The sequence below is a fragment of the Gigantopelta aegis genome, chromosome 13 (assembly GCF_016097555.1).
Source record: "Gigantopelta aegis isolate Gae_Host chromosome 13, Gae_host_genome, whole genome shotgun sequence".
NCBI lineage: Eukaryota > Metazoa > Mollusca > Gastropoda > Neomphalida > Peltospiridae > Gigantopelta > Gigantopelta aegis.
Genome location: NC_054711.1, coordinates 1,547,284 through 1,562,802, shown reverse-complemented (window position 1 = coordinate 1,562,802; position 15,519 = coordinate 1,547,284). Strand labels below are relative to the sequence as shown.

The 15,519-nt window shown below is 35.7% G+C and overlaps 1 protein-coding gene across 1 annotated transcript in view; it reads right to left on the bottom strand.

The window, feature by feature from the left end:
• Window positions 1–8,573: 8,573 nt before the first annotated feature.
• LOC121387658 overlaps window positions 8,574–15,519 on the bottom strand; it is a 21,013-nt gene continuing 14,067 nt past the window's right edge. The window contains exons 10-13 of the mRNA XM_041518845.1: window positions 14,671–14,851; window positions 13,187–13,354; window positions 12,372–12,459; window positions 8,574–12,042 (exon numbers count right to left, since the gene is read on the bottom strand). Of these exons, the coding sequence (XP_041374779.1) occupies window positions 11,959–12,042; window positions 12,372–12,459; window positions 13,187–13,354; window positions 14,671–14,851 (521 nt within the window). The 3' untranslated portion in view covers window positions 8,574–11,958. The remainder of the gene's footprint in view (window positions 12,043–12,371; window positions 12,460–13,186; window positions 13,355–14,670; window positions 14,852–15,519) is intronic.

Below are 15,519 nucleotides of genomic sequence, written 5' to 3'. Positions count from 1 at the left end.
CGCCGTTTTATTAAAATTAAAATGGTGTTGACAGTGAAAACGCCAGCGTTAAAACGTTACTTAACCATTGAATTTAATTAGGTCAGCGCTCAGTGAGCAAACTTCTTCTAGTGATGCGCGGCCGGTCTGGGATCGATCCTCCCTGTCGGTGGGTCTGTCCCATTGGGCTATATCTCGTTCCAGCCAGTGCTCCACAACTGGTGTAACAAAGGTCGTGGTATGTACTATCCTGAATGTGAAACGGTGTAAAAGATCCCTTGCTGTTAATTGAAAAGAGTAACCCATCAAATAGCGACAACGGATTTTCCTCTCTCAATATATGTGTGTTCTTTAACCATATGTCCGACGCCATATAACTGTAAAATATGTTGTGTGTGTCGTTAAATAAAACATTTCCTTCCTTCTTATCAATCTATTTTTAGTAGGCCTCCTTACCTGTTTCAAGTGCAGTATGAGCTGTTACACTGAATAAAATTAAATTGCATGGATTTATTGCACAATTTTAATACATTTATCACCGATGGCAAATGGGTTGGTAGTATTTGCAGGGTTGTTAAACGTTAGGTCAATATTGAACTTTGAACAGTGAAATGTTTCATGACTTCATGACTCATTTTAAACTAAGGTTAGTTTCTCTCGTACACCGGATATGGCGATATTTGGTCTACATAACAAAGGGGGAACACTAGCTGTCACCACATAGACTAAATCGTTATATTCGCTAGAAATCCTGATGCGAGGTCGATCTAGGATCGATTCCCGTCGGAGGGTCCAGTGCGCCATGTCTCATTCCAGCCAGTGTTGCACATAAATTATCCCTGGTAATCGGACAAGGTAGCTCACTGCGTGACGTCAGCGGGTTTCTTCTATCATTATCTGTGTGGTTCTTAGCCTTATGTCCCATGCCATATAACATTAATTAAAAGCATTCCTTTAGACAGGATAACACATACCATAACATAAAGTATTCCTTTAGACAGGATAACACATACCATACCATACCATAAAATACATCATTCCTTTAGACAGGATAACACATACCATAACATAAAACATTCCTTTAGACAGGATAACACATACCATGCCATACCATAAAATAAATCATTCCTTTAGACAGGATAACACATACCATATCATAAAATATTCCTTTAGACAGGATAACACATACCATAGCATAAAGTATTACTTTAGACAGGATAACACATACCATACCATAAAGCATTCCTTTAGACAGAATAACAAATACAATAGCATAACGTATTCCTTTAGACATGATAACACATACCATACCATAAAGCATTCCTTTAGACATGATAACACATACCATGCCATACCATAAAATACATCATTCCTTTAGACATGATAACACATACCATGCCATACCATAAAATACATCATTCCTTTAGACAGGATAACACATACCATAGCCTAAAGCATTCCTTTAGACAGGATAACACATGCCATAGCATAACGTATTCCTTTAGACAGGATAACACACACCATAGCATAAAGTATTCCCTTAGACAGGATAACACATACCATACCGTAAAATATTACTTTAGACAGGATAACACATACCATACCATAAAACATTCCTTTAGACAAAATAACACATACCATACCGTAAAGTATTACTTTAGACAGGATACCACATACCATACCATAACGTATTACTTTAGACAGGATAACACATACCATACCATACCATAACGTATTACTTTAGACAGGATAACACATACCATACTATAACGTATTACTTTAGACAGGATAACACATACCATACCGTAAAGTATTACTTTAGACAGGATAACACATACCATACCATACCATAACGTATTACTTTAGACAGGATAACACATACCATACTATAACGTATTACTTTAGACAGGATAACACATACCATACCGTAAAGTATTCCTCTAGACAGTATAACACTTACCATACCACAAAGCATTACTTTAGACAGGATAGCACACACCATACCATCAAGCATTTCTTTATATATGATAGCACTACCATACGATAAAGCATTCCTTTAGATAGAATAATACATACCATACCAAAATGCATTACTTTTAACAGAATAACACATACCATACCATAAAACATTCCTTTAGACAAGATAACACATAGCGTACCATACAACATTATTTTAGACAGGATGACACATACCATACCATAAAACATTACTTCAGACAGGATAACACATGCCATGCTTCAGGTACTGTTTGGAACTGGGAAAACCGTAGCCCAGTGGTAAAGCGCTCTACTGATGCGCGGTCTGTATAGGATCGAAACCTGGCGGTGGGCCCATTGGGCTAAAACAATTTTCCAGTGCTATCCTGTCTGTGGGATGGTGCATTCAATTGTCGATGATTAATAAATCAATGTATTCTAGTGGTGTCGTTAAACATTATTTTTAACTTAAACGTACATGCTTGTACACACACACACACACACACACACACACACACACACACACACACACACACACACATACACACACACACACAGTTTGACAGATAATTTCTTAACTCATTTCATATTAATAGTAATCAAGAAAATAAAGAAGAAATAAAATATTGTGTTTCTACCATCAAAACTAAATAATATAACACAACTTGTCTTCTTTTTCCGTTACGGGTGTTACATTGGTCGGTCTACATATTTATGGTAAAATTAAAAAAAAAACACGTAAATTACTGACATTAATAAAATGTTCATATGATAAAGTAGCAACAATAACTATTCTTTAATGGTATAAAATAAAAACGTCAGGCTTTATTAGAATCTCAAGGATAAGGTATGAAGTTTGGCTCTTTTTCACGTGTTTAGAAATCAGTTTGTGGAATGGTTTGAAGTGTTGTATACCAAACATGTAAATAAAACTCAGCAATATTTTATTAGGTTTACATCCCCCAGAGATACTTCCTTCCAATGCCAGAAAAAGTTTGATTATATATGACGATTTTAAAAATGGCCCTATGGGGATAGTTACATGGATTTGACCATATATATATATATATATATATATATATATATATATATATATATATATATATATATAAACACACACACACACACACACACACACATATATACATATATTCATTTATCAATACATACTAGCCAGTGCCACATCTGCCCAGTCTTTCATGCACTTAAGCGGGATCGACCGCGTAGCTTGTAGGCCCCATGCATATGGTTCAAGAGTTAAAGAGCATCCTCTCTAGAGATGAATTGATATCTCAGAACGTATCGTGGCAAGTCTGCCATTTGCGGGCGATTCAGTGCCATAGGTTCGAGTCCCAGTAACGGGATGAGACAATGTCTGAGGCCAGAAAGGATTTAATTATTCCCTGATCTAGTGCGTTAATATATATGTATGTAATAGTCAAACCCAACATCAATACAATATATTGATATTCGTACATCAATACATATATAGCTGCATTCATACGTACACATATACTTACATACATATACATACATACGTAGACAGATGTGAAGCATTAAGAAAGAAAGAAAGAAAGAAAGAAAGAAAGAAAGAAAGAAAGAAAGAACGAAAGAAAGGAAAGAAAGAAAAAAGAAAAGAACGAAAGAAAAGAAAGAAAGAGACGTGTAAAAACTAAAGAAAGAAAGAAAAAGAAAGATGACAAAGAAAAGAAAGAAGGAGGAGCAAAAAATATTTAGAGAAACTGACAGACTGACTGTGTAACTACCATACCAGAAGCACTGACATTATCCCCGTATTAAGTCAGTGAGTGGGTGACCGGGTATAGCTAAGTACAAACACACACACAAATACGCTTAAAAAAAGAGAAAGAGAGAAATCATTACTACACACCTCGTAAAGAAGACATACAAAATGGCATAACAAACAAACTTATTTTATGATCTTGTCCTTTCGCTTGTGTGAATTGCCAAGATTTTAGTGAAGTGATTTTAGATATCTACCCGGCGATTGCTGTGCTTGCTAACAGTGTTAGTAATTCATATCATAAAACGCTTATTTCGTTCTATTGAAACACCATCAATGGGCTATAGTGGAGATACTGCGTCACGCCCTGTCTGGCTATACAAGTTTGAGTTAAGTTGTTTGTTCAAATATAAACCTGTTTAATGTGTCAGATACCTGTAAAACGATAGGACCGGAACGAAAACGCCCGGAACGAAAACGCCTGAGCTGATGGACCTGGAGCTTGTGTCTTGATAGTAACTTGGTACACCGGGTTTTCACATCTCTTGTAAATCTTTACCAAACAGATATATAAAACATTCTTTATATGTGTATCTGTCTCTGTCGCACTCGTCGCTCTGTGTCCTCTCTCTCTCTCTCTCTCTCTCTCTCTCTCTCTCTCTCTCTCTCCTCTCTCTCTCTCTCTCTCTCTCTCTCTCTCCTTCTCTCCCTCTCTCTTTGCCTGTCTCTCTCACTTTGTTTCTCTGTCTGTGGGTTTCTGTCTATAGATCTCCTCTCGCTGTCAATCTCTGCCTCATTTATGTCTTGCCTATCGTATTTGTCTTTCTTCTCTCACTTTCTCTTTTCTCCGTCAGTTAGTCTCTCTCTCTCTGTCTGTCTCTGTCTCTCTCTCTCTCTCTCTCTCTCTCTCTCTCTCTCTCTCTCTCTCTCTCTCTCTCTCTCTCTCTCTCTCTCTCTCTCTCTCACTCAGCTTGTATTACAGTGCAGTTTTCCTCTGTATGTGTTAGTAAATGATGTCATGAGATGGAGAGTGAAATACCCACTTTACCCAATCCACCCGTAATTACCCGGGTTGTTATTACACAAGCTTCGGGCTACAACTATACCCCGTACCGGTCAATGGTTTAAAGTGACTATGCCGAGTCTGTTGCCATGGTTACGACGTTGGCGCCTAACATACCTTTTAAATGACTAAAATTGCATTAGAATGTATTTTTCTGTATAAGATATTAGTGGCTGTATATTAAATGTTTTTCTCATAGTTCTGGTCTTTGCATTAGATCAAACTTCATTTTCATTTCCTGAGATATATATAATTTGTTTTTTACGTATGATATTATTACGAGACCAAATCCAGTGTGGGCTACTTATAAATATTAGGACGACATACACAGCCTGAATGTACAGGAACTGATATACTAAACAAAACAAATATATTTAGTGTGTAATTTTAGTCGTTAATGTGGGGGGGGGGGGGGGGGGATTTATGTGGGTGGGGTGTGTGGGGTTTTTTTTGTTTTGTGTTTTTTTTGTTTTTTCGTGGGGGGAGGGGGGGGGTGGGGAGTGCGGGTGGAGGTACTAGTCGGAAACGTGTTACAAACTCAGGAAACTAATAGGAACACTGCTTGGGAAATAATAATAATAATAAAATGTTATAGTTGTATGTGCAGTTTGTATAAATGAACTAATATTCACCCATAGTGAAAAATGTCGCCTGCTTTTGATTGGTAATATTATATACTACTAAAGTCCGTAGAGGTGGGTTTTTTTTTGCAATATGTTTTACTAGTTGGAGATCGTGAAATTTTCGGTAAGGACAAGTATTGCAATTTTATTTATATCTTAATCAACGTTTTGGCAATTTGCATCAAAAATAAAAGTTTTCTTTTGTTATTTCTTAAACAATTTTTTTTCCCTTTGTACGCCAAGTTAAACAGGAATCATGCATTTAAAAACCAAAAATAAAGACACCCCAAAACCAAACAAAAGAACCCCACTTATCTGTTTAGTTGTAGGATGTATAGGCGTAGATGAACATTAACCTGGAAATGAGTCCAGGTGAGGTCAAATAAAACTCACTTAATCCGACCACTAGAGCCATTACGAGCAGTTTTTAATATCACAGCTTTACAAAAATAATATTTCGACACCCTATGAATAATAATTTGTGTGGTTCCCTACGTATTCCTGTAAGAGTATTTAGAACAACTTGTAAACAAATCCACAGGGGCGCATTTTTCAAATTAAATGTAATTCAGAATTCGGACATTAGCCTGATAACCACCGGAATATGAATTTTATTACTCGATGTCAGGATACAGTAAACACATAAATAAATAATATCGTTCACGGTTTTGAGATTGCGTGAATATCATAAACTATATATCCAAAAGACCCCTTGTTCTCTCTCTCTCTCTCTCTCTCTCTCTCTCTCTCTCTCTCTCTGTCTGTCTGTCTGTCTGTCTCTCTCTCTCTTCTCTCTCTCTCTCTCTCTCTCTCTCTCTCTCTCTCTCTCTCTCTCTCTCTCTCTCTCTCTCTCTGTGTGCCATTAAAGAATAACTGACACCATCATATGTGGTCATAAGGGATAGAAAAAGTATACCCGAGGTGGTGGCTCTGTCGACCCGGGACGAGGCTTCTCCGGGTCTCTGGTCGATATTTTCTACCACCGTGTCTGTACATTCTGCTATGCCATTAACCGAATACTGACACCATCATATGGTGGTCATAAGGGATAGAAAAAAAAAGTATACCCGAGGTGGTTTATCATGGTCATATTTTTACCACCGAGTGTGTACATTTGCTATTCCACATGACCGCATATGATGCAGTCTTTTTATCTCATTTATTTGATAAATAAACCATTATGTTACACGGACAGACAAAAATATCTGACCAAGTAACTTTTTCATTTGACCATTTTATCATAAATAAACTACACTATCATATTTGCCGAGTTTATTTCATGTGTAATTTAACACTATAAATTAACAAGATAGATTTTATAATGATAGCTTTATAAACAAAATATTAATTTAAAATATGACATCATATATTACCAACAACTTCATGTTAAACACGTGTGGGATAGAAATTTCTTACATAGCTTTCTTTCATGGGATATCTCTGCCCGTATACCTGAGGATGAGAGAAATAATGCTTTCCTTTTACCTATATCCAAATATTATAATGTAAAATATTTAAAAATGAAGTCTCGATTTGTTTTCCGGTTGTTTTTGTTTAAAGGGACATTCCTGAGTTTGCTGCAATTTTTAAGACGTTAGCGACTAACACAGACATTTTAACGATTGTAATTACACATCAAATATATTTTTCTGCATAAAATATTGGTGTCTGTATATTAAACGTGTTTCTGATCGTTCTAATATTTGTACTAGGTTAAATTTCATTTTATTTCCTAAGGTATTTGTTTGTACGTACGGAATTATTTGAAGACAAAATCCAGTTTGGGCTTCTTACAAATATTAAGACGACCAGAAACACATTGAATATACAGACATTCTAAAGAAGAAAATATATTTAATAAGTAAGTTAAATCGTAGAAATATTTTATTAGTGGGAAACATCTTACAATGCAGCAAACTCAGGCATGTCCCTTTAAAGAGTGTGACCGACAAAACCGTACTACATGGTCAATGCCGTATAGCTGCACAGTAGAGTCGACTGGGTATTTGCTAAAATAGTAGTTGATTCTATGGATCTTTATCTAGTGCCACGTCTATAGGAGGACAGCCACTCCTGATGAGATCCTTTATTGGAGATTTCATCATTCGTGCACGTCACAAATAGGACTGCCACTCCCAGAATTTAGAATGAACCAGGCTATTCATATATTTGTTTCTTTCCGTACACGCCATTATTCTACAGTTTTATATTTGTTTTTATATCTATGTCATATACAAGGAAGGAAGGAATCTTTTTTTTTTATCCTCAGCTTAAAGCATTATGTTTGACTAAGTCAACCTACACATAAGGACAAGCCGGATATATTAAGCTATAATATAATTTGTCGTCAATATTCAAACAAAACATTTTTTATAGATAGATAGATAGATAGATAGATGGATCGATTTTGATAATACTCAACGAGCTACTCGGCAATACCGTTTGCACGAGTGAATTGATGTTGTCCTTCCCGAGCCTTTGGCGAGGTGGCGAGAGGACAACATCAATTCACGAGTATTGCCGAGTAGCGAATTGGGTATTCTATTTGTTACCCATTTTGAATATTTATCATTTTATGGAAGATTTTTGAATAATAGTGTTGGTGAAAGTAAGTTTGCAAGTTAAGAACCAGAGACAGCGTCGCGTCATAGCTGTGACGTACGTATCTCTGATGACGTAAGTTACTTGTAGACATGACTTCCACCGTGGAAACTATTCTTACAATTAACCGCCTATAGTGAAGCACTGTTTATGACGTCAAAACGTATCTAGGGAAAGGTCACTTTTCTTTCCCCACTTTTTTCTGCCCATATGGGTAATAAAGACAGACAGACAGACATATAGAAAGATAGATCGATAGATAGACAGATAGCTAGATAGATAGATAGATAAATAGATAGATAGAATTCGGGATATTAAAAAACTAGGATGACAAGAAACACTACGGACACTTAGGTATTCCGAGAAAAAAAATGATGTAACGTCTTATTTAAATTATTACAAAAAAAACCCGACTCTAATAGTAAAGAAACACGCCCTATTTTTAGTCACTTTAAAATTTTAATATTTTGGATATTATTCAAACCTATTTACACCCATTTTCTTCCTTGATCTTTCATAGTTAGACAATACAAATATAACTGATTTCGTATAATCTAAAGTACCAGATAAAAGAAATAAAATTGTGTTTCAGTAATACATTTCATATTTATTAACAACGGAAAGACGTTTTATTGATTACATTCACAAAATTACATTCCTTAGACAACTAATTGCATACATATTATGACGTCAATAGACAATTAATTGTAATACATATTATGACGTCACATAACACGGAATATTGCTAGGTCCCTTGGCGCCAGCACCAGGTATCAAAAATAATAATAATGTACTATTTACACATGAAATATATTTGCATATATACAAAATAACAATTGGCACAGAGAAATTCGAAGACGACAATTGTCTACGACAGAATTATATTGACTATATGTACTAAAACCAAATCAATATGGGGCCAGTAGATATTTTGAAGCATTATGTTTTTGTTTAAATATGGTAAAACAAATTATATATACAGGTTATTCCTTTGCACGGTGTCGGCATTTTGGAATGCTAATTCAATGTGTTGATTTAAACCATTTTGAGCAAATAATATGACAAGAACCGCTACGGACCAACATGTAACGAGTTGTAACCCAAAGAGAATTTCGATAGTTTTCTTAAATGCACGAACAATCTATCACATTAATGATTTTTGTGTACGTGTCAAACTGTACTGAAGAATATTTACAAGTATTCTGTGATAAACACTTTCTAAAATAACAAATGACATAAGCAAAGAATTACCTAAAAGTCTATTGGCCCGGAATTAGTTTGGTGGAGTATCTGAACTAGAATTGAACGAGAAACATGGTATGGTGCGGAAAGTTTAATACCGTAAAATTTCAGCTATATCCCACAATTACATATATGACTAATGCATGTGCTTTTTAAATTTTATCTATATTCACCACCATGCGTGATTAGCATATACAAAAATAAACCATTACAAACAGCATTTAACTGAGACATAGAGATCCTATAAATTAACATCTATCATACACAAAATAGCAACACGTTTGATGTGCAGTGAATAAATTATGCTAAAATATAATGATATATGATTTGAGCAACCATCTGTACATGTATCGATAAAGCTGTCCTGAGCAAGTGCCCTAGTAAGTGATTGACAATTATTACATAGTATAGTATACTAAAAAGAGGAGCAGAAAGATATACCAGCCAAATGTTGGCTACGTGTTTCTAAAAAATAGTAATATCTGCGTTAAAGGTGCATGGTCCAAAAAGCGAATTGTATGGTATTTTCGACTGAAAATTACATCTCTGGTGTTTACAGAAGTGCAAGACGGCGTCTTGGTGTAAACCCATGACATGTGCCAGACATTTTGGGCAGAAACATTTTCCATACGATTACGAATACCAGTTTTCTTTATAAAAATAATAAATACAAAAATATGTATATAAAAATACCAAATAAACAACACGCACACGCACACGCACGCACACACACAAAACTCAAACAAACAAACAAACAAAACAAAACAAATACAAACAAACAAAACCCCAAATAAACAAACTAAGCAAGCAAAGAAAAGAAAACAATTCCATTTGGTTGATGAATGTGTCAAAAGGGTTTGAATAGCATTGTAATACAGTTTCTACTAGAATGGGTTTTAGTTGGAGCAAACAATGATGTATAAATATTTTATTACTAAATTTAAAGTTAATCTCAAATGCGTTAACATTTAAGGATTATTGTTTTTTTATATTAATATTTTATGAATAGTTTAAACTATTCTGTTATGTATTATCACTGTATCTTTTAGGCAAAACAGTATACATTTTATTCTCATTGGACCCGTTTTAGCAAGATAGCTAATCAAGTAACCATTTTTTGAAAATTCGAAACAAATGTCTCGTTGACTGAATTACATTACACAATTATTAGATTTCTTAAATGAAAATAAAAACACCTTAAAAAGGTTGCAATAAATAATATAAATATATAACTACAGGCGTGTGTAAACTATCAATATCAACAGTAATAAACCCTACTAACGACTTATACACTGAACAAAAAATACATTCCGCAAAGCATCCCACCCTACCCTTTTAAAATAATGATAAAATAAAATAATCTAAAACACTAAAAAAAACCATCCACTGCAATAAAGAACTAACCAAATATAGTGAACAAAGCATGCATAGAATTGAAACGTATATTCAAGTTTAACTCTGGCTATTTGCTTTATTTTATTTTTTCAACAGATTTTAAATTTTGGTTTACATATAATATGATACTTTTTTAAGAATACCAAACCTATTACATTTGGTTTCGAACCAATAGCTCACATAGTTAAACACGATTTATTGGGCTTCCACTTTTTGTGGAAGACCTGGTAGCCGGTGTTTTTAAATGTATATACTTAATGTTAAAGCATGCCTAGCCTGTGCATAGCGTATGGGTACTATAGAGGACCTAACCACGATAACAGAGCTTTTTATAGTTTTCAACATTTCCATATCTTTATCAACTATAACTTATTTTCCAATTTGTTAGATGTAATATGATATTTCACTTGATATTTTTAAATGTATATTCTAGTACTTAACGTTAAAGCATGCCTAGCCTGTGCATAGCGTATGGGTACTATAGAGGACCTAACCACGATAACGGAACAAAGAACGAGCTATGCAATAGCTCACGAAACTACGTGTTGTTGTTTACACAAACGGTTTTAAGGCATTCTTCTGTCTGTCCTGCCATCGTAACGTGTTATCAAACAACAGAACCTTTTAACCACTGAAAGTGCATATTAGAGTTTTGTTTCGAAAACATATATGAAGAGTCCAAGGTAAAAACAATGAAATTCACATGTTTGTGAAACGGAGATTTTGTTTCATTATCTTAATCTATCGACAGTATTGTTTTATTGTTTATTTGTGAAAAAGGTCAAATTGTTGTTGTTCTACTAGAACAAAATTAATGTTTATAGTCTACATTGTTGAAACAACATATAGTAACTTTAAAGAAATAAGTATTATCAATGTTCACTCCACCAAATTTAAAATAAAATACTTAAAACAAATAAAATAAACAAACACATTAGATGATGTATAACATCTATAACATCCTGAAAATATAAAGTAAACTGTTTTCTTAAAGTGCAATGAATTTAAACATATTCATGTTGCATCTACCTTTAAAATCAATTGTTTTCAAAACTGAGAAATGTTACTTTGATCGTTTTTTCCCGTGGATCCTTCATATATATATTAGCGATTGATTGAGGATTAAAGTACATCACGTGGACACATTAAATGTTTTCATTGGCGGAAATACACGTGGTCTCGTTGAACAAGGATGGCATCATGTAGAAGACAGGCGACATAATCTTACGTTACGTCACATCTGTACTGCGTGGCGTCTCCATGGTAACGAAGACGCAGTCGGCGTGTAGAATCCTTTAGGAGAGAGAGAGAGAGAGAGAGTATCTGGATGATGACTAAACATCTTCAGAGGAGTCATGTGACCTGCTGAAGCTGAATATATCCAGAGGAGCAGTCGAGATGTGCGGTCTGTCGATATACTGCAAGACAAGAGAAACACGTCACGTCCGTTGTTCACAAGCCCTTCAGGCCAATCCTCCACGAACAAACACGAACACAAAAAAAAAACTACTAATAAATAATAAAAAACCCACAAACATACAAAACAAACAAACAAACAAACAGATATGCAAAGAAACATACAAACCAACCAAACAAAACTAAAACAAACAAAACAATAACAAGAAAAAAAACAGAGAACTAAAGAAATACTGAAAGCCCACACAAGAGAACAGTCCAAATAAGCACACACGGACATACGCTGTGTACAGATTTCATAACAGACGCCAAATAGCACTAAAACACTCACCACGGGTCTGATTCCCAAAGCGGACGACTGGTCACTGTATCCTTCCAGGGGTTGATTCTCGTCTCCGAAATACGTGTAGTCCATATTCCTAAAACAAAAACAAAGTAAATAAGTAAATAAATAAATAAATAAATAAATACACCAATGAATTACATCATTAATGTCGTCCTTTTGGTTGTAGCATCATCATCATCATTATCACCTTAATTATTAATATCATCATCGCATACCTCAACACCATCATCACTATAAAAGTCTCGTCAGTATTAACATCATCACCATTATCGCCATCTTCGTTGACTCGATCACTGTCATAATCATAATGATATTAATAATAATAATAATAATAATAATAATAATAATAATAATAATAATCATCATCATCACCATCATAATCATCATTATCACCATCATCACCACTATCATCATCATCATTATTATTACCATCATCACCTTCGTCAACAACGACGACAGCAGCGTTATAACTTCACAGGTGAGAAAGGTAAAACATTGTTGTACTCACTTGTCGCTCTTGCGACGACGACAGCAGCGTTATAACCCGACAGGTGAGAAAGGTAAAACACTGTTGTACTCACTTGTCGCTCTTGCGACGACGACAGCAGCGTTATAACCCGACAGGTGAGAAAGGTAAAACACTGTTGTACTCACTTGTCGTTCTTGCGACGACGACAGCAGCGTTATAACCCGACAGGTGAGAAAGGTAAAACACTGTTGTACTCACTTGTCGCTCTTGCGACGACGACAGCAGCGTTATAACCCGACAGGTGAGAAAGGTAAAACACTGTTGTACTTACTTGTCGCTCTTGCGACGACAGCATAGCAGGAAGAGACAACAGCTGATGAGCGCCGCCAACACGATGATGGCACCCGTCGACACACCGATGATCTCTGGCGTCGTCAACCCCGTGTCCGACGACGTCTTCGCCTTCTCACAGAACCTGCCCGTGAAACTCCTTTTGCAGCTGAAACAACAACAACGACGTATTTTACAAGCAAGTACAACCTCAGAAGTATTCATGTAAAATTATCCGTAGGATTCCTGGCTCGAGATTGACAAGCATGATACTAAGGTCAACGACAGTCACTCTTCGCACCATTGTTTTGGCTTCGTAAACAATAAATATAACATATCCAATGGTAATTTTTTGATAAGATATATTTGACAAAATGTACTTTTTATTTCTTTCATCTTTAAAAAATTAAACTTAATATTTCGTCCAGAATTAGGAAAAATAAAAACATACCGACCTGAAAACAACGTCGTGTGCTGGTTATAGAATTTTCACAGGGGTCAAGGTTAGTAGACCAGTTTTTATTTTACTGTGGCGAAGCATTGTAATAATACAGCTTATTTTGAATTTGAATGACGTCAGTATTCCAATGACATCACTTTATATATCCTTACAATAACACTAAACTGGGTACATGACGTTTCCGTTTTCAGAACGCTAGAAAAATTCCAATGCAAAATTGCTTTTTTTTCTGCTTTTTTTTTGAACATTATTAATGAACATTATTAGTGTTTGAAGAAAATCTTGTAATTAAAAAAATTGTTCCATTTACGAAATTTGGATTTCAAGTAAAATTATGGTGAGATATGCTATATAATTTATGAACGAAGCCGAAACAAGGATGCCAAAAGTGGCTGTCGTCGACCTTAATAACACCACAACAATAACAACACATTTTACCATCAGAAACGTTTGTTTTGTTTAACGACATCACTAGATCACAGTGATTTATTAATCACCGACTATTGGATGTCAAACGTTTAGTAATTCTGACATATAGTATATTTCCATTAGTATATTATGTAAGGATATTATGTATGCACCATCCCACCGACAGGATTTAACAGTCGTGGTGCACTGGCTGAAGCCAGATATAGACCAACGAGGATCACTTTGAGACCGACCGCACATCAGAGAAACGCATTACCACTGGTTTACGTCCGTCCTATTTTAGCATCAAGTACAACATCAGTAGAATTCATGTAAAACAGTTGACTGGGCCCGGTAATACTACGCGTCTGACGTACGAGTTACGAGTGCTTTATGTTAGCGGGACAGTTGGACAGTCTGACATAGAGTCACGAAGAAAGCTTTCTACCTGTTTCCATTAGCAACAAGGGATCCTTTATATGCACATTCTCACAGGCAGGACAACACATATCACAGCCTTTGATATGCCAGTCGTGGGACACTGGTTGGGACGGGGGAGAAACACTCAGAGAATGAGTCCACAGACGAGGTTCGATCCTACGACCCGAGTATCTTACCTACAGATCGGCTCGAAGGAATCGCTCAGCTTACACTTGGCGCCATTTTGACATAGCTTTTCTTGGTTTGTGCTGTAACACCTGTGGGTGCACCGACTGAAATTGCCGATTGTTTCACAGTTGTAGTAGCCGTCTGGGCAAGCATCTTTTGCGTGACAAGTGTCGTTGAAGACTTTTTCCACTGAAACAATAATAATAATAATAATAAAATAATAATACTCGTTTTGGTTTTATTCATTAGAACTGTCATAACCATAACCATCATGATTTCCATCTCAACCACTATCATCATCATCACCATCATAATCGTCATCATCATCATCATCATTATCATCGTCATCATCATCATCATCATTAACAACAACAACAGCAGCATTACAATTATCAGCACCACGACTATCATCATCATTATCATCGTCATCATCATCATCGACATAATCATCATCATCATCAAAATCATCATCATTATCATCGTCATCATCATCATCATTAACAACAACAACAGCAGCATTACAATTATCAGCACCACGACTATCACATCATTATCATCGTCATCATCATCATCAACAACAACAACAACAACATCATCATTACAATTATCAGCACCACGACTACTATCGAGATCGCTGACACTTAAGGTACGAAACTCCTTACAACCAACATGTCCAGCCTAATTTGGAGTGTTACAAATGTCAGTGTTATATGCACCATCCCACAGTCAGAATTGCACATTCTTCGGTCTTTGATATACCAGTCATGTAGCACTGGTCTGTACGAGAAATAGCCCAATGGGCACTCTGACGGGATGGGGGGGGGGGGGGGGGGGGGGGGCACTCAATCTTAAACCGA